The sequence below is a fragment of the Salvelinus fontinalis genome, chromosome 10 (genome assembly GCF_029448725.1).
Source record: "Salvelinus fontinalis isolate EN_2023a chromosome 10, ASM2944872v1, whole genome shotgun sequence".
In the NCBI taxonomy this organism is placed as follows: Eukaryota; Metazoa; Chordata; class Actinopteri; order Salmoniformes; family Salmonidae; genus Salvelinus; species Salvelinus fontinalis.
Window position 1 is genome coordinate 39,556,853 of NC_074674.1, and position 21,109 is coordinate 39,577,961.

Here is a 21,109-nt window from a genome sequence, read left to right on the forward strand (position 1 = left end):
CGTGGCCGACCTCACTAACGCTCGTGGCCGACTAACGCTCGTGGCCGGCCTCACTGACGCTCGAGGCCGACCTCACTGACGCTCGAGGCCAACCTCACTGACGCTCAAGGCCGACCTCACTGACGTTTGTGGCTGAATGGAAGCAAGTCCCCGCAGCAATGTTGCAGCATCTAGTTGAAAGGCTTCCCCAGAAGAGGGGAGGTTGTTATAGCAGCAAAGAATGAGGAATGAGATGTTCGACGAGCAGGTGTCCACATACCTTTGGACAGGTAGTGTATATAGATTACTTTAATAAAAGGTTCCCAGATGGTTTTGTGTTGTGATCTGTCTAAAATATTTATCAGTGCTGCTACTCACTACAGGATTTGACTTACAGGGGGGCAGCATCTTGATTGTCAGGGAAGAATGCTTTAAAATGTTCACGTTAACCAAATGATGCTGGATGTACAGGAGCTACAGTCCCTTCAGAAAGTGTTCACACCTCTTGACTTTTTCCCACATTTTGTTGTGCTACAGCCTGTGACATGTTTTGTCACTGGCCTACACACAATACTGTCAAGCCCTGACCGTAGAGATCTTTTTATTCTCTATGTTTGGTTGGTCAGGGTGTGACTCGGGTGGGAAACTCTATGTTCTTTATTTCTATGTTTTGGCCAGGTATGGTTTTCAAATCAGGGACAGCTGTCTATCGTTGTCTCTGACTGGGAATCATACTTAGGCAGCCTGTTTTGCCACCTTCGTTTTGTGGGATGCTGTTTTTCGTTAGCTCTGTGAAGCATACAGAACGGGACTTTCGTTATTGTTTTGTTGTTTTGTTGTTTTGTTGTTTGGTGTTCTGAGAAATAAAGAATCATGAACACGTACAATGCTGCACCTTGGTCCACTTCTTCCGACGGGCGTTACAAATACCCCATAATGTCAAGGTGTAGTTTTGGTTTTTCTAAAAATGTTACAAATTAAAAGCAGAAATGTCTTGAGTCAGTCAGTATTCAACCCCTTTGTTATGGCAAGCCTAAATACGTTCAGGAGTAAACATTTGCTTAAGAAGCCACATATTAAGCAATAATATTAAGTGATTAATATGATTTTTTTATGACTACCTCATCTCTGTATGGATCAACAACATTGTAGCTACTCCACAATACTAACCTAATTGACAGAAGGAAAAGAAGGGAACCTGTACAGAATAAAAATATTCCAAAACATTCATCCTGTTTGCACTAAAGTTATACTGCAAAAAAACTGCAGCAAAGTAATGAACTTTTGGTCCTGAATACAAAGTGTTGTTCGGGGCAAATTCAATACAACACATTACTGAGTACCACTCTCCATATTTTGGAGCATAGTGGTGGCTGCAACATGTTAAGAGTATGCTTGTCATCGATAAGGACTGGGGAGTTTTTCAGGATAAAAAAAGAAACAGAATGGAGCTAAGCACAGGCAAAATCCTAGAGGAAAACCTGGTCCAGTCTGCTTTCCACCAGACACTGGGAGATGAATTCACCTTTCAGCGGGACAATAACCTAAAACACAAGGCCAAACCTACACTGTAGTTGCTTATAAAGAAGACATTGAATGCTCCTGAGTGGGAGAGTTACAGTTTTGCCTTAAATCTACTTGAAAATCTATGGTAAGACTTGAAAATGGTTGTCTGGCAACGATCAACAACCAATTCGACAGAGCTTGAAGAATTTTGAAAAGAATAATGGGCACATGTTGCAATAGACACTAAAAAGTCTGCAGGTCCAGACATCCTTGATCTTTACCTCTTAAAGATAGCAGCTGGTATTATTACTGAACCTGTAGCTCACATTTTCAACTTGAGTCTCTTGACCAATTTCATACCCAGCATTTGGAAATCAGTTTATGTCCTCCCACTGCTAAAAGGTGGAGATCCCTCAAATGCTAATAACTATCCTCTTATCTCTAAACTCTGGGATCTTTCATTTCAGGTCATAGAACCAAACACTTTACATTTTGCGTTTATATTTTTGTTCAGTATATATATATCTTCAAAACATTTCCAAAACATACATTTGACACAATTCAGATTAAATGAATACATTGTATGCCTAGAAAATCAGAACATAACGGTACATTGTATTGATTCAAAAGTTCAACTGGGGCATGGTTAAATCCATATACAATACCGCCACCGTGTGGCCAAGTACTATAACTACCCCAATCCCGTCTGCTGGCCACAGATATATCCATATACAATACCGCCACCGTGTGGTCAAATGTTACAACTACCCCAATACCGTTCTGCCTTGCTCCATACCCTTCTGCAACTAGAGAGCGGACATGTTAGCCCTGTCATAACGGGGATAACGGGTAGTTTGATACTTAGTGCAGGGATTTGCTGCTAGGGAAATCATGGACGCCGTAAACGCTTTCAACCATGAGGTGAGTTGGCCCGTAGAGCGTCGAGAATGTGGGTATTTCGTCCGTCAAAAATGGGGACCGTCGTGTGTATGTGCCTCTCGCTGTTGTGAAGACGGGCGAGGAGGCCTGTTATGGAGGCCTAGCCCTAACTAGCTAGCTACCTATCTGTGTATCTTAACAGCTCTAATTCAGTATTATTTTTGAATACTTTCCCGTTAAAAGGTGATCTTCCTTGATTTATAATTTACTTGATATGTGAAAGTTTAAACGAACGTTACGTTAGTTATCATGCATTATTGAAACGGCTACGTTGACTAGGTAGCTAACGTTAGCTTGCTATCTAGTTATCGACATCAGCACGATAGTTAACAGCATGTTAACTTAGCAAGTAACAAGACTTCTGTTAGTTAGAACAAAATAACAGCTACTGTCAAAGGTTTTTTACATAACTAACGTTAGCGAGTTAATAGCTAACAATGATTCGGGTTCTGACTAGAGGGAGTACAGCTAACGTTACGACCGGAAGATAACTTTTTCGTAGTATGTTAGCAGCAGGTTATGATAATTAGGTGTCCGGTTAAGAGACTTAGGTTAAGATTAGGAAAAGGGTTAGGGACTAGTTAAAATATGTTCTCCTAACATGCTACGAAAAGTCACGTCCAGTCCTGGCTGTACTCCTAGTTACAAACCATGATTCGGTTAAGCTAGTTAGCCAAATTGGCTAACACAGGAAACATTGAAGGGCGGTTAGCTAGCTGTACTAGCCCAATAATAAGAGAGCCTAACGTTACTTCCAATGATATATTTCAGAAATAAGGCCCGAGGGGTGTGGTATATGGCCTATATACCATGGCTAAGGGCTTTTCTTATGAACAACGCGGAGTGCCTGGATACAGTCCTTAACCGTGGTATATTGGCCATATACACCACAAACCGCCGAGGTGCCTTATTGCTATTATGAACTGGGTACCAACGTAAAAAAAAAAAAAAAAAACATGTTTTTGTCATACCACTGGTACATGGTCTGATATGCCGCGTCTTTCAGCCAATCAGCATTCAGGGTTCTTACCACCCAGTTTATAAAGCTACAGTATGTGTTCACTAGATGACTGACAGAGGGCGCTGTCCCGAAGGCACCGTCCACCATTATGATAGTCAAAGGAACAGCCTTCATAGGAATGAATGGGAACCTACAGTATTTCAATGTAATGTTTCAAGAACAAAAATACAGGCATTTTAAGTATTTATTTGTTATGGTGGGGACTGCAACATAAGAACTCCATAAAATACATGTTTATTGAGAAATGACTGACTTCTATTCAAGTTCATACAATACTATATGTTGTCCATTTTTGTGTGTGTGTGTCTGTACTGAAGGAAAAAATACATTTATCTTCCAAATCCTGTAGCAGTTGAAATGCATCACAATGTTGATTATTTTTAAATTAACTAGGCAAGTCAGTTAAGAACAAATTATTATTTACAATGACAGCCTACACCGGCCAAACCCGGACGACTCTGGGCCAATTGTGCACCGTCCTATGGGACTTCCAATCACGGCCGGATGTGATACAACCTGGATTACTAGAATTTAATGCATAATCCCATAATAATGTTTTCAATATTGCCGACCAATTTAAGATCAATTTTATGGAAAAGTTATTTCCCCATGAAGTCAGTAAAAATAAATGGCAATTGTCATTCAGTAACAATTAACTTATAAACTGGTTCACCCATACACTGTAAAAACAGATTTATTTACTGGTCTTGGTGATCCAATGCTGAAAGCCCTGTATCATACTAAGTATACAAGTAGATTTACCAAATCTACACAGAGAAAAGCCCCAAAACAAATAGACTCTGTATCACGCTGAAACTGTATTATCTGAACGGACACAGGTAGAGGGCAAGACTGCGCAATTTTCCCTTGAGAAACCAAATACAATCTAACAGGTTCTCAAACAGGTACACGTATAAGCACAGGTACATAATTTTCTCGTATTCATCATACTGACTCCAAAGTTTGGTGCGTAAGCCACATAGCTTACTTCTATGGGCACTGATATGCACACGCTCCTATTACGCACAACCAGAATGGCAGAGACACACAGAACTCTAACATAACACGGGAAATATGAACAAAGGCAACCATACTCTCTGTTAGTAATTGTGGCTTGATGCCCAGCGCTTGCAAAATACACCGTTTATATTCTTGATCACCAACTTTTTTGTTGGGAGATGCATATTTATTTATTATGGTTATCCTCTCTTTCTTCAAGTTGATGTCTGCGTTGTACCCAACCTTATAGCTGTACAGGAAAATCCACCATCGGTTCACTAGCTCACCTGGCCTCTGTTGATTTGAAAGTTTGCTAGTCCAACCAGAAGGGGCGAGGTTGCGTTTCACTAGCCAATCTGTTGCGTGTATTTCTTTTGCAACAGCGATGTAACTGGTACTGTCTCTGGCTGTGTGGAGAGTACTCCTCGGACCCTGTGCCACAAAAATGACTGACATAACGTTACAAAACCCGGCCTGATCATTTCAAGTCATCAGTCTCAAGTCAAAGTCGAGTCCCGAGTCTTGATGGTCCATATCAAGTCTCGGGTTATTTTAATCAAATTTGTGACTTGACTGGTTTTAAATATCCAAATTTAAAATCAAAATGCTGAAATAGGTTGTGATATTTTGAAGACCAAAATACATAAAAATTACTCAATACACACATGCCACACTTGTGTTCAGATTATTTGGTATTTTGCTAAATTAGTACCTTTTATAAACGACTACTCACCAATATTTACCAAGTGGTCACTTGACTGTAATTGATTAGCTTGTTCTACTGTAATTAATAGATGGCGCAAATTAAAAATTACCTTGTCCGAAAGAGATTTACATGGTTATCAAAAAGTCACACCAGGGTAAGTCTACACGAAACACAGCCCTTATTTTAAGTGTTTCTATAATCCTCTTTTGGGAAAAATGAGTGGTGGAAAAACAATTAGAACCAATTTCCTTGTTTGACCGCTAGGTTTTATGGGTATTATGACACCTCCACTGTGGAGGTGTCATAATTGTTCCATTGACTTCAATTCAATATCAATTTGAGGGATTAATTGGCGCAAGCTATTAATTACAGTAGAACAAGCTAATCAATTCCAGTCGAGTGACCGGTCAAAAAATGATTGGAACCATTTCCCTGTTTTGACAGCTAGGTTTTATGGGTATTTTGACTCCTACTGTGGTACTCTTTAACAGCGGCAACCGTCTTCTCTCTAAACGGACAAACCCAATGAACTTGTGTATACTACACGTCAGCCATTTATCAACGAACAGTATACTGTATCTCTGTGAGGAAATTATTTTGGTAGATAGCCAATAGGGGAAAAAGGAGTCGTTTCTAAATAGCAACATTGGGTTGGCTTTCATTTTAGTGATACCCTGAAATCATGTGAGACCACACACGTTTATAAGAGGAGAGCCCAATACGGGATCTGAAAATAACAGCTGCCTATCTAAGTCCCACCACGGACTGGCGCATGTGACAAAAACACTGGTACTAAACCAAAGATATTGATCTATTTTAAGCAATCGATTTTGTGAGATCATGATGACTAAACTTTAATACTTAACCACCAATCTGAGGTAAAAATGGATGTGTTTTTCCTGTAATTTTTGTGTGGAGAAAACGTTAGTCTGTGTATTGTAGTAACATGTTCTATCTACCATAGGGACATTATTCATAATGTCAAAATAATTTTGGTTGATAGTAAATGAATTCCACTCATAGATTTTTACAACAATAACATTTGTCAATACTTTAACCAGAGAGTTTTAAAATGTTCCTAAACACAATTTAACCAGACGCTCTAGACTAGAGCTTTTCCATGGTGACTGTGCAGCAGGCGGAACATTTCACGTCCCTAGCAGTAGACTGGCTGCTAACGTTAAACTACATTTTATTGTCAATGCACAATATTTGTTCAACAGTTATGAAAGGACTATTATAAAATACATAAAAACAGCAGTTAAACTGGACACACATATCACCACTTCATCTATGCTTATTAATAACATCAACAATGGGGTTATCGTTTTGTTAGCTAGTTAGCTAACTAGCATACACCGACGTTTGCTTACATGCGTTGCTATGGTTACGCAGTAGCGCAAGCTGTCCGCAGCAGTCAGTCTCTCAAGATAGACCAAAAAGGACATTTTCTACATTGAACATTACGATACATAGATATGAATTGTCTTCCCACATCCCTTGAATTGGCTGTTTTTAATGTGGGGATATTGTTTTTCCCTTGATTCACTTCCCAAAACGAGGAGTATGATAATGTTTATATACGGCATTGGTTACTCTATAGTCCAAGGACCTTGACTTGTTCTGTTTAAAAGGTGAATTGGCTCTGGAAGCCAAAACAGCAAAAATGCTCCGTCTAAACGTCAATCGATTGGCAATTGTGGTTCGGTTCTAGAAAAAATAAATCACTCTGCTTTCATATCACATTAAAATAATTTCACAAATGCTAAATACACACTTATGTACACTGTTTTAACAGTTGCACCCAAAAGTATTTTTCAGTGATAAAATGTCTTCTGTTTAGACAGGTGTTAGGAGACTCGGATAGCTAATTAGCACAGACTCGGTCTTCCATAAACAAGATCTGTAACATGGAGTTATGGCCGTGTGGGAACACTAACCCTATAAAAAAGTGTGTAGTAATTTAACCTTTTTGTTTTTTGAAAATAATTTCTCACTGACTTTAAAGATGTGTTCCTTATATTTCCAAAACTGTACCTCAAGCGATGCGTGTTAAAAGCCAAGTGCAGTCAAAAAATGTTTTTTTATAAAGATTTCCACACCGTGAGGTTGGAATAATATTGTGAAAATTATGATAATGCCCTTTTAGTGTAAGAGCTGTTTTGAAAAGACTGCCTGACATTTCAGCCTGTTTTGGTGGGATGGAGTTTTGGCCTGCCTTGTGACATCACCAGGTAAATGAGTTAATAGACCAATAAGAAATAGTTCCAAACCTCTCTGCCAATAACATCTAGTTTTCCACTCCCTACTCAGACCACTCCCAGAAAGTTCAGGAAAAATTATTGCTTGAGAATTTGCTTTTTGCAAAGAAGCAATAGTGCATTCGGAAAGTATTCAGACCCCTTCACTTTTTGTTAAGTTAGTCTTATTCTAAAACTTATTAAATATTGTTTTCTCCTCAATCTAGACACGAAACCCCATAATGACAAATACATTTTTGGAAATGTATAAAAAAAACACTGAAATACCTTATTTACATCAGAATTCAGACCCTTTGCTATGAGACTCTACATTGAGCTCAGGTGCTTCCTGTTTCCATTGATCATCTTTGAAATGTTTCCACAACTTGATTGGTGTCCATCTGTGGTAAATTCAATTGATTGGACATGATTTGGAAGGCACACACCTGTCTATATAAGGTCCCACAGTTGACAGTGCCAAGCCATGAGGTCGGTAGAGCTCTGAGACAGGATGTGGAGGCACAGATTTGGGGAAGGGTACCAACACATTTCTGCAGCATTGAAGGTCCCCAAGAACACAGTGGCTTCCATCATTCTTAAATGGAAGAAGTTTGGAACCACCCAGACTCTTCCTAGAGCTGGCCACCCGGACAAACTGAGCAATCGGGGGAGAAGGACCTTGTTCACGGAGGTGATCAAGAACCCGATGGTCACTCTGACAGAGCTTCAGAGTTCCTCTGTGGAGATGGGAGAACCTTTCAGAAGGACAACCATCTCTGCAGCACTCCACCAATCAGGCCTTTGTGGTAGGGTGGCCAGACAGAAGCCACTCCTCAGTAAAAGGCACATGACAGCCCGCTTGGAGTTTGCCAAAAGACACCTAAAGGACTCTGACCATGAGAAAGATTCTTTGGTCTGAATGCCAAGCTTCACGTCTGGAGGAAACCAGGCACCGCTCATCACCTGGCCAATACTATCCCTAAGGTGAAGCATGGTGGTGGCAGCATCATGCTGTGGGGATGTTTTTCAGCAGCAGGGACTGGGATGGAATCAGGATTGAGGGAAAGATGAACAGAGCAAAGTACAGAGAGATCCTTGGGGAAAACCTGCTCAGGACCTCAGACTGGGGCGAAGGTTCACCTTACAACAGGACAATGACCCTAAGCACACAGCCAAGACAACGCAGGAGTGGCTTCGGGACAAGTCTGAATGTCCTTGAGTGGCCCAGCCAGAGCCCGGACTTGAACCCCATCGAACATCTGTGGAGAGACCTGAACATAGCTGTGCAGCGACGCTCCCCAACCAACCTGACAGAGCTTGAGAGGATCTGCAGAGAAGAATGGGAGAAACTCCCCAAATACAGGTGTGCCAAGCTTGTAGCCTCATACCCAAGAAGACTCGAGGCTGTAATTTCTGCCAAAGGTGCTTCAACAAAGTACGAAGGGTCTGAATAACAAAAAACAGTTTTTGCTTTGTCATTATGGGGTATTGTGTGTAGATTGATGAGGGGGAAAAAATATTTTAGAATAAGGCTGTAACGTAACAAAATGTAGAAAAAGACCAATGGGAATGAATACTTTCCAAATGCAGTTTTTTTTTTATTTTTTTTATAAATATATTTCACAGCAACTTAGACGGTACAATGATAAACAGGCACTGAATAGTGTAGTTATTCTCATTAACTGAAATTGAGCAAACAGTGTAGAATTTTTAGCAACCAGAAAATTACAGAGTGATTTCCACTAGAAAACTAAGTCAAAAAGTCAGAACAGTTTTCCCATTTAGACAGAAGTCGCACAAGCAGGAGAAATCAATAGACGAATATCACAGTCAAATCACAACACTGGCAATAATAATGATGTGAAACACTACAATTCCACTATTAGCGCCAGATATATTATGGACATTTTCTGAAATTACAATTCAATTTTTATTTATTTTATTGTTTGCGTAGCACTTTTTTAAATTGTTACCCAGAAATGATTTGATATTGATATAAAAACGGCTAGATCAGCCCTTTTAATGTTTAGAGAAAGCGCCAGGGCTCATAAAACTCCCCCAGTCAGAAGAGAGTTTTGTCAATAGAAGAGAGTCTTGTCAATAGGCACTAAAGCAGTTAGCGTCTATGAATTGGGTAAGCTAGCTGTAGCTTGCAATCTACCGTCACAGATGGAACAATGAACCAGATATTTCACTGGATGTATAAATGTGAAGCATCCGGTTGGCGTTTCCAGTCACTACCAAATATGGTAGTGAGAGGAAGCACAGTGGCTGTCAGTGAGAGAAGATGGAAGGAGATGGATTTTGGCCAACATTTTGCAAAAAAATTCATCGGTGAACCACTTGATCTCAATACAGTGCGCTGTCTTGTATAATTTTCCCTTTGCAAACGTTTTATTTTTATTTATTTTTTAAAATCACGCTGTTTAGGAGTGCAAATGCTTCAGAGTAGGCGTTCCCTAACGCAAATATGCAGATCCATACTAGAACGCGCCAATAGGATATCGCTAGCGCGTGCTTGGCTTTGCTCACCTCCTTACTTGTTCTGCCCACCATGACTCATTTGATCCCATTGGAAACGACAAGCTGTGGTGTATCTTGGTTTAGTTATAAAAACATCTTTGATAGCATGGACAGACGTATGCCAGTTTTGTTGTAGACTGTTTTGAGAGAAATCATGGCTGTTTCATTTGTGCATCCTGGTATTTCTTAATTCCTTTCTTTTTAGTTTTTGGATTTGTGTGTATTGTTTTTTATCTATGTATTGCTGTACTGTTGGAGCTAGAAACACAAGCATTAGATATTACTGTTGGAGCTAGAAACACAAGCATTAGATATTACTGTACTGTTGGAGCTAGAAACACAAGCATTATATATTACTGTACTGTTGGAGCTAGAAACACAAGCATTAGGTATTACTGTACTGTTGGAGCTAGAAACACAAGCATTAAGTATTACTGTACTGTTGGAGCTAGAAACACAAGCATTAGATATTACTGTACTGTTGGAGCTAGAAACACAAGCATTAGGTATTACTGCACTGTTGGAGCTAGAAACACAAGCATTAGATATTACTGTACTGTTGGAGCTAGAAACACAAGCATTAGGTATTACTGCACTGTTGGAGCTAGAAACACAAGCATTATATATTACTGTACTGTTGGAGCTAGGAACACAAGCATTAGATATTACTGTACTATTGGAGCTAGAAACACAAGCATTATGTATTACTGTACTGTTGGAGCTAGAAACACAAGCATTATGTATTACTGTACTGTTGGAGCTAGAAACACAAGCATTATGTATTACTGTACTGTTGGAGCTAGAAACACAAGCATTATGTATTACTGTACTGTTGGAGCTAGAAACACAAGCATTATGTATTACTGTACTGTTGGAGCTAGAAACACAAGCATTAGATATTACTGTTGGAGCTAGAAACACAAGCATTAGATATTACTGTACTGTTGGAGCTAGAAACACAAGCATTATATATTACTGTACTGTTGGAGCTAGAAACACAAGCATTAGATATTACTGTTGGAGCTAGAAACACAAGCATTATGTATTACTGTACTGTTGGAGCTAGAAACACAAGCATTAGATATTACTGTTGGAGCTAGAAACACAAGCATTAGATATTACTGTACTGTTGGAGCTAGAAACACAAGCATTAGATATTACTGTACTGTTGGAGCTAGAAACACAAGCATTATATATTACTGTACTGTTGGAGCTAGAAACACAAGCATTATGTATTACTGTACTGTTGGAGCTAGAAACACAAGCATTATGTATTACTGCACTGTTGGAGCTAGAAACACAAGGAAATCGCTTCCCTTGCGATAACCTCTGCCAAATATGTGTACGTGACCAATAAGAATAGTTTTTAATTTGAGGTGTACCTACCATAGGAATCACCTCGAAGCGTACCGTTGACTATGTACAGACCCACTGTGCGACAGAGCTGCAGGTGACCTCTTTTTTTCTTTGTTGGTCATCTCTCTCTCCCCAGCTGTTCTCCTTGATGGACATGAAGCCCCCAATATCTCGAGCCAAGATGATATCCATCACTAAGTCAGCCATCAAAGCTATGAAGGTAAGTTTTGTGTGTGTGGTATGAGAGTAGTGGCGTTATAAAATCTGTGCTTTGTGGAGGTAGAGCAGTCATGCTCTCGACAGGGACAGCTGGTGGCGTGTGAGTGTCTGTGAGACAGCGAGAGTGTGTGTGTGATAAAACAACTCAACCAGCGCCATCTGCTTTGTTCAGTGTCGGACCATAAGTCTAAGAAAACACCATGTGTTTTCTGTTACAAGTCTAAGAGCCAGAAACAGATTAAAAGGTTACTGTGAGATTCTGACAACTAAACAATTTCCCCGATCCAATTCTAACTAGCGTTAAGGTAAATCCATTTTGAATTCAATCACTTTTCGATAGCATCCATTTTGTTTTTAACAAAACTTTCCATACATGTTTTCCCATGGAAGAAGTGGTCAGAAAGTGATGTTTTTGGACCTGAATGCCAAAATATTCACGAGATGATAAAAGGTGCTCAAAGTTGATCCATTTTTGCATAACATGAGACAGCCATGTCTCCATCACTGGAATATATGAAGGGTTGAGTTTGATATCATTTAAAAAGCTTACAAACAGCATTGTCAAACTATTTCATATTATTATTGTTACTAAAATGTTTTTAATAACAATAACAATGAACCTTAACCAATAACAGTTTACCCTAGTTCTCTAGAACAGTTGAGCCTGTCACATGTTTGTTTTGTAAATTACACAGCAGGAGAAAGAGAGGGAACTGATGAGGCCAGCTGTGTGTTTGGTTTAACTTGCTAGTTATCTCAGTAAGTGTCTGAATTAATACGGAGACGGGCATCATATAGTGTTAGCTTTCTGCTGTGCTAGTTATCTCAGTAAGTGTCTGAATTAATACAGAGACGGGCATCATATAGTGTTAGCTTTCTGCTGTGCTAGTTATCTCAGTAAGTGTCTGAATTAATACAGAGACGGGCATCATATAGTGTTAGCTTTCTGCTGTGCTAGTTATCTCAGTAAGTGTCTGAATTAATACAGAGACGGGCATCATATAGTGTTAGCTTTCTGCTGTGTTTGAAAAGTCAAAGCACTTTGGATAAGTTCTTGATTTCCTTGAGTTTTTAATCCTCCTTTGCCCCTCCCTCTTCTCCGAGCAGAGCAGGCAGGCCCGTTGCACTAGCGACTCCACACAGACAGTGTAGACATGCTGCTCCAGAACCAGTACTGTTCTTCCTTCAGACTCCACACAGACACAGGGTGTTGACATGCTGCTCCAGAACCAGTACTGTTCTTCCTTCAGACTCCACACAGACAGTATAGACATGCTGCTCCAGAACCAGTACTGTTCTTCCTTCAGACTCCACACAGACACAGGGTGTTGACATGCTGCTCCAGAACCAGTACGGTTCTTCCTCCAGACTCCACACAGACACAGGGTGTTGACATGCTGCTCCAGAACCAGTACTGTTCTTCCTCCAGACTCCAGACAGACACAGTGTAGACATGCTGCTCCAGAACCAGTACGGTTCTTCCTCCAGACTCCACACAGACACAGGGTGTTGACATGCTGCTCCAGAACCAGTACTGTTCTTCCTTCAGACTCCACACAGACACAGGGTGTAGACATGCTGCTCCAGAACCAGTACTGTTCTTCCTTCAGACTCCACACAGACACAGGGTGTTGACATGCTGCTCCAGAACCAGTACTGTTCTTCCTTCAGACTCCACACAGACACAGGGTGTTGACATGCTGCTCCAGAACCAGTACTGTTCTTCCTTCAGACTCCACACAGACACAGTGTAGACATGCTGCTCCAGAACCAGTACTGTTCTTCCTTCAGACAAGCATGTGTCTAAACGTTGTTCATTTGCACAATGTCTCTCGGTCACATTCGCTTGTAAATGTCCAAACTCACCAAAAAGGACATTCAGTAGCTTCTACCTACAGTATATATGGTTATACCTTCCTGTCTGGTGGTAACGGGTTTACCATGGTAACATGTCATAGTGGTCATACCTTCCTGTCTGGTGGTAATGTGGTTTCCATGGTAACATGTCAGTGGTCATACCTTCCTGTCTGGTGGTAATGTGGTTTCCATGGTAACATGTCCGTGGTCATACCTTCCTATCTGGTGGTAATGTGGTTACCTTGGTAACATGTCAGGGTGGTCATACCTTCCTGTCTGGTGGTAATGTGGTTACCTTGGTAACATGTCAGGGTGGTCATACCTTCCTGTCTGGTGTCCCGTATGCAGTATTAGTTCCCTGATCCTGGTCCAGAATACACAGGGTTTCTCCCTCCCCATATTGACTGATACCTGATCCTGGTCCAGAATACACAGGGTTTCTCCCTCCCCATATTGACTGATCCTGGTCCAGAATACACAGGGTTTCTCCCTCCCCATATTGACTGATACCTGATCCTGGTTCAGAATCTCTCTCCATTCAGAGACATCAGTATCTAGCCTGTCTGTCAGAGTGCCAGGTCTCTGTCCATTCAGAGACATCAATATCTAGCCTGTCTGTCAGAGTGCCAGGTCTCTGTCCATTCAGAGACATCAGTATCTAGCCTGTCTGTCAGAGTGCCAGGTCTCTCTCCATTCAGAGACATCAGTATCTAGCCTGTCTGTCAGAGTGCCAGGTCTCTCTCCATTCAGAGACATCAGTATCTAGCCTGTCTGTCAGTGTGCCAGGTCTCTGTCCATTCAGAGACATCAGTATCTAGCCTGTCTGTCAGAGTGCCAGGTCTCTGTCCATTCAGAGACATCAGTATCTAGCCTGTCTGTCAGAGTGCCAGGTCTCTGTCCATTCAGAGACATCAGTATCTAGCCTGTCTGTCAGAGTGCCAGGTCTCTCTCCATTCAGAGACATCAGTATCTAGCCTGTCTGTCAGTGTGCCAGGTCTCTGTCCATTCAGAGACATCAGTATCTAGCCTGTCTGTCAGAGTGCCAGGTCTCTGTCCATTCAGACATCAGTATCTAGCCTGTCTGTCAGTGTGCCAGGTCTCTGTCCATTCAGAGACATCAGTATCTAGCCTGTCTGTCAGTGTGCCAGGTCTCTGTCCATTCAGAGACATCAGTATCAGAGACATCAGTATCAAGCCTGTCTGTCACTGTGCCAGGTCTCTGTCCATTCAGAGACATCAGTACCAAGCCTGTCTGTCAGTGTGTCAGGTCTCTCTCCATTCAGAGACATCAGTATCTAGCCTGTCTGTCAGTGCCAGGTCACTCTCCATTCAGAGACATCAGATTCAAGCCTGTCTGTCTGTCAGTCTGGACTTCATCACATCATCTTGCTAGTCTCCATCTGCTGACTTCATACATGTTTCTGTGAACACACACACACATACATAGTCACTGTTCTATTACCAATGGCAGTTAGGATAGGTAATATTTGACTCACAAACAAGTACTATGTTGAAGTTTGAATAGGTCAGACTAAACCTACCTAATTCTGTTCTCCTCATCGATGACTGTTGGTGAGCAGGTAAGAGGTGAGGCTGGAGGTGAGGTCTTTGCCAGAACCCCATTGATGGCATAGATCAGCTCCTGGCCTCTCATCAAAGATACTGGTCGGTCACACCCAAACACACACACTGATTACATTATCAATGGTGGCTGTGATTAGCCTGGTAGAACCAAGATGATCGCTGCTTTCAACTTTCTATTTCACTTCAGATATCATCAAATGTGTAGTGAAATAGAATGATAAACACAGATCAGGCTGGTTCCACCAGGCTAGGTTATACCCTGGACATTATATGGTGAACACAGTGATCAGGCTGGTTCTACCAGGCTAGGTTATACCCTGGACATTATATGGTGATCAGGCTAGGTTATACCCTGGACATTATATGGTGAACACAGTGACCAGGCTAGGTTATACCCTGGACATTATATGGTGAACAGGCTGGTTCCACCAGGCTACGTTATACCCTGGACATTATATGGTGAACAGGCTGGTTCCACCAGGCTACGTTATACCCTGGACATTATATGGTGAACAGGCTGGTTCCACCAGGCTAGGTTATACCCTGGACATTATATGGTGAACACAGTGATCAGGCTGGTTCTACCAGGCTAGGTTATACCCTGGACATTATATGGTGAACACAGTGACCAGGCTAGGTTATACCCTGGACATTATATGGTGATCAGGCTGGTACCACCAGGCTAGGTTATACCCTGGACATTATATGGTGATCAGGCTGGTTCCACCAGGCTAGGTTATACCCTGGACATTATATGGTGATCAGGCTGGTACCACCAGGCTAGGTTATACCCTGGACATTATATGGTGAACACAGTGACCAGGCTAGGTTATACCCTGGACATTATATGGTGATCAGGCTGGTACCACCAGGCTAGGTTATACCCTGGACATTATATGGTGAACACAGTGACCAGGCTAGGTTATACCCTGGACATTATATGGTGATCAGGCTGGTACCACCAGGCTAGGTTATACCCTGGACATTATATGGTGATCAGGCTGGTACCACCAGGCTAGGTTATACCCTGGACATTATATGGTGATCAGGCTGGTACCACCAGGCTAGGTTATACCCTGGACATTATATGGTGATCAGGCTGGTACCACCAGGCTAGGTTATACCCTGGACATTATATGGTGAACACAGTGACCAGGCTAGGTTATACCCTGGACATTATATGGTGATCAGGCTGGTTCCACCAGGCTAGGTTATACCCTGGACATTATATGGTGAACACAGTGACCAGGCTAGGTTATACCCTGGACATTATATGGTGAACACAGTGATCAGGCTGGTTATACCCTGGACATTATATGGTGAACACAGTGATCAGGCTGGTTCCACCAGGCTAGGTTATACCCTGGACAGTATATGGTGAACACAGTGATCAGGCTGGTTATACCCTGGACATTATATGGTGAACACAGTGATCAGGCTGGTTCCACCAGGCTAGGTTATACCCTGGACATTATATGGTGAACACAGTGATCAGGCTGGTTCCACCAGGCTAGGTTATACCCTGGACATTATATGGTGAACACAGTGACCAGGCTAGGTTATACCCTGGACATTATATGGTGATCAGGCTGGTTCCACCAGGCTAGGTTATACCCTGGACATTATATGGTGATCAGGCTGGTTCTACCAGGCTAGGTTATACCCTGGACATTATATGGTGATCAGGCTGGTTCCACCAGGCTAGGTTATACCCTGGACATTATATGGTGATCAGGCTGGTTCCACCAGGCTAGGTTATACCCTGGACATTATATGGTGAACACAGTGATCAGGCTGGTTCTACCAGGCTAGGTTATACCCTGGACATTATATGGTGAACAGGCTGGTTCTACCAGGCTAGGTTATACCCTGGACATTATATGGTGATCAGGCTGGTACCACCAGGCTAGGTTATACCCTGGACATTATATGGTGATCAGGCTGGTTCCACCAGGCTAGGTTATACCCTGGACATTATATGGTGAACACAGTGACCAGGCTAGGTTATACCCTGGACATTATATGGTGACCAGGCTACGTTATACCCTGGACATTATATGCAACTAATAAGTAGAAAATAAGCAACAAATAATGTCAGTTTACATAAACTATGTTTCACGATTGAGCCTGAAAGCTGTTGTCGCTGACAGATGAAGGTTGCTGGCCGGATACTGGCCAACATGTGATTGACTGTTACATTCATAGGAATGTTCACAGTGAGGTCATGTCTGTCTGTTCCAGTCATAGGAATGCTCACAGTGAGGTCATGACTGACTGTTCCATTCATAGGAATGTTCACAGTGAGGTCATGTCTGTCTGTTCCAGTCATAGGAATGCTCACAGTGAGGTCATGTCTGACTGTTCCAGTCATAGGAATGCTCACAGTGAGGTCATGACTGCATGATGTTGATGAGGGCCCCCTTGCTGGTCTTGTCGATACTGCATGTTCAGCTGCAAACTGGACATCTCTAGAACTGCAGCAGGCACTCTTATGAGGTGGTGTTGACTGGGAGGGCCTGTGACAGGGAGATAAGACAGCCAAGTGGTAAATTTGAATTTTGTTCCAAAGAAAGGACAAATATTTTTGCTAATGACTCTACTAGTCGTGTCTGCTTGGCCTACTAGTTTATCAAGCCTGGTATTTTTTTATACAACTTTTCACATAACACATTACCTGTCGTTGTTGATGAAGCCGCCAGTGTCCTCAGGGCAGTAACTCGGGTCACTATCAGAGGCCTCGTGATGGTGTGTCCTTTACATAGGAGTCGAGGGAGACTGGCAACAATGGAGGTGTTACAGGGGTACTTCTATCATAGGAGTCGAGGGAGACTGGCAACAACGGAGGGGGTGTTACCGGGGTACTTCTATCATAGGAGTCGAGGGAGACTGGCAACAACGGAGGGGGTGTTACCGGGGTACTTCTATCATAGGAGTCGAGGGAGACTGGCAACAACGGAGGGGGTGTTACAGGGGTACTTCTATCATAGGAGTCGAGGGAGACTGGCAACAACCATTGTGTCGCATGGCACTTTCATTCTGAGGTCTTGCTTGACAAGCTGTTAAAATAGCAAGTGAACAGTGAATGCAATTTATTTTTGGAGGTCGGTAAACCATTGCAATCACATTGCTGGACATGTTATGATACCCACCTTTGCTCCTTCTGGTAGATTCCGATGTTCGTTCAACTGTGCACTTTGTCTAACAGAAAAACAGGGTCGACGATTGTCATCATCTCTCAATTATAAACATAGCTCGAGAAATAAGGAAATCTCGTTTGGAAGTTAATTCTATGCTTTATAGACTGACTGGTTGACGCCGTTTACAATATTTTTACATTAAAAAAAATGTATTTAACCATTATTAAACTAGGCAAGTCAGTTAAGAACAAATTCTTATTTTCAATGACGGCCTAGGAACAGTGGGTTAACTGCCGTGTTCAGGGGCAGAACAACAGATTTTTACCTTGTCAGCTAGGGGATTCAATCTAGCAACTCTTTCAGTTACTAGTCCAACGCTCTAACCACTAGGCTACCTGCCTCCCCCTCTTTCAATGGACACTATGCAACCAACTGGGACATGTTTTGCTATGGCCCTGGGTTGGTTTGAGTATGTTGCTGCTAGTTAGTAACGTTACGCTGTTTTCGACATGAGTTAGCTAGTACCACCACAGCTACATCCAATATTTATTTGTGCCCTAGGAGGGTAATGTGACTGTTTCGTCTAAATTACACTAACTTAGACTGGCATGGAAATACGATGACATTGCTAAAGTAGGGAAATCATTTATGTTACTAGCCAAGTTCTTCAACAATATATAGTAATGCTAATGTTAGCTGGCTAAGATACAGTAGTCCCCTCATAGTTAGCTGGCTAAGATACAGTAGTCCCCCCAATCATAGTTAGCTGGCTACGGTCTAAATTCAATCTGGCGTCATCACAATTATTTGCCTTCCTTTGAAATGTTATCGTGTTTCCAAGCCAAATCTGAGTTGTACTGAGGTAGGCTAATGTTAGCCAGCTAGCTAGTTGGTAGCTAGCTAGCTAACGTCAGCTATGCTAGCGACGATAATGATGATTAAATATACATAACAATCAGTTTATGGTCTAGCTACCGGTATACTCACCACCACTGGGGACCAAGTCCAACCACCTATTCAGCAGGGCATGCTAACTATAGTTGTTGGCTGTGCATCCTGCAGGAAGCATGCAATCCTTATAAGGCTTTTCAGTCTCAAACGGCTGTGATCCTTTTGAACGTGTTGGGGGTGATGAAATAACGGCGTCTCATTCAATGAAGGGAAGCGAAGTGGGCAGAGGGGCGATTTGCATGGGGACCTTGACAAAAATGGTTGGGCATGAATTGTTGACAAGATTGTAATCCAAACCCGACTTTCATTTAGGGGCGCGTTCGTAAATTCGCTCTGGCTATCTACTCCGATTTCAGAGCACTCTTAGGGGATCAATATCATGCCAAATGTATTCACAAATGTAAATCGCTTACATTTGAGGACGGGTGATTTACATTTGTGGAAAGTGATTTACATTTGTCATGATATTGATTCCATACACTCTCGTTTTGACTGTGCCAGAACGCAGAATAACTGATGAATTTACGAACGCTCAACAACTGTTGAATATGGCCGGTGTCGGTAAACGTAATTAAATGAATTTACGAACACACCTTTAGTTGTCGTGACTCAGGTTCCAAACTCTATTTTAGACCAGACTGACTTTATGACCAAAATAATCCTATTTACACTCTGTAGTCAATTTTGACATTAGAATAAATGTTTCTGACTCATATCGATGCCACTTGCCGTTTTTCAAAGTAATTAGTTGCTTTTTTAGCGGCAGTCACTCTTTAAATGTAAAAAAACAACTCATTTTATTTATTTTTTTTAAATCAAGAAATGTATGAAATAGAAACCTTGTTTGTAAGCTTTTTAAATGATATCAAACTCAACCCTTTTATATATTCCAGTGATGTAGACATGGCAGTCTCATTTTATCTCCTGAATGTTTTGGCCTTCAGGTCCAAAAACATCAATTTCTGACCACTTCTTCCATGGGAAAACATCTATCATTTATTATTATTGTTTGAAACAAAAGGATGCAAGAAAAGTGAATTTAAAATGGATTTACCCGTTAGTGCAATGACTGAACGTCTCCAGGTAGGGTAGCATTAAAAATATATATATATTTTACCTTTATTTAACTAGGCGAGTCGGTTAAGAACAAATTCTTATTTACAATGACTGCCTACCGGGGAACAGTAGGTTAATTGTCTTGTTCAGGGGGCAGAACGACAGATTTTGACCTTGTCAGGTCGGGGATTTGATCATGCAACCATTCGGTTCAAAGTCCAACGCTCTAACCACTAGGCTACCTGCCGCCCCAGCATACACCAGCATCCTTTTAATGAAGCCTTGTCCTGCACTAGAAAGCAGGCTCCATTTGAAAAGAGAATTTTAGATTTTAGTCCTTGACTAGGCTTCCATCTGTGTCTGTTACTAAAACTCTCTGACATCTGTTTTCTTCTCTTCCAGTTATATAAACACGTGGTCCAGATTGTTGAGAAGTTCATTAAAAAGGTGAGGTGCATCCACACATCCTATCTTCTACACTGTATGCTATACTTTAGGGATAGTCAACTCTTATCCTTACGAGGTCCTAATTACTGCTAGTTTTCTGTTCTACCTGATAAGTAATAGCACCCAGCTGGTGATCCAGGTCTAAATCAGTCCCTGATTTAAAGGGGAAGAATTTAAGAAAGCAGTGGAACTGGCTTGGACGTCCAGATTTGAATTAAGAGGCCTATACATTATCCACATCCTAAACTTCCTAGCATTGGGGGTTGTCTCTGGATATGGAGTGTTGATGTGTTGGCTGTTACACTGAAGACTCACTTTTACATATCTATATATCTCGCTGTCTGCCTGTCTCGCTGTCTACCTGTCTCGCTGTCTACCTGTCTCGCTGTCTGCCTGTCTCGCTGTCTGCCTGTCTCGCTGTCTGCCTGTCTCGCTCTCTGCCTGTCTCGCTGTCTGCCTGTCTCGCTGTCTGCCTGTCTCACTGTCTGCCTGTCTCACTGTCTGTCTCTCTCGCTGTCTGTCTGTCTCGCTGTCTGCCTGTCTCGCTGTCTGTCTGTCTCGCTTGCGCTGCCTGTCTCGCTTGCGCTGC

The 21,109-nt window shown here is 41.9% G+C and overlaps 1 protein-coding gene across 2 annotated transcripts in view; it reads left to right on the plus strand.

The window, feature by feature from the left end:
• The first annotated feature begins 2,240 nt into the window (after positions 1 to 2,240).
• scaf4a (SR-related CTD-associated factor 4a) overlaps positions 2,241 to 21,109 on the plus strand; it is a 50,056-nt gene continuing 31,187 nt past the window's right edge. For both annotated transcript variants that reach the window (XM_055936806.1, XM_055936807.1), the window contains exons 1-3: positions 2,241 to 2,406; positions 11,406 to 11,489; positions 20,476 to 20,520. In XM_055936806.1, the coding sequence (XP_055792781.1) occupies positions 2,377 to 2,406; positions 11,406 to 11,489; positions 20,476 to 20,520 (159 nt within the window). In that variant the 5' untranslated portion in view covers positions 2,241 to 2,376. The remainder of the gene's footprint in view (positions 2,407 to 11,405; positions 11,490 to 20,475; positions 20,521 to 21,109) is intronic.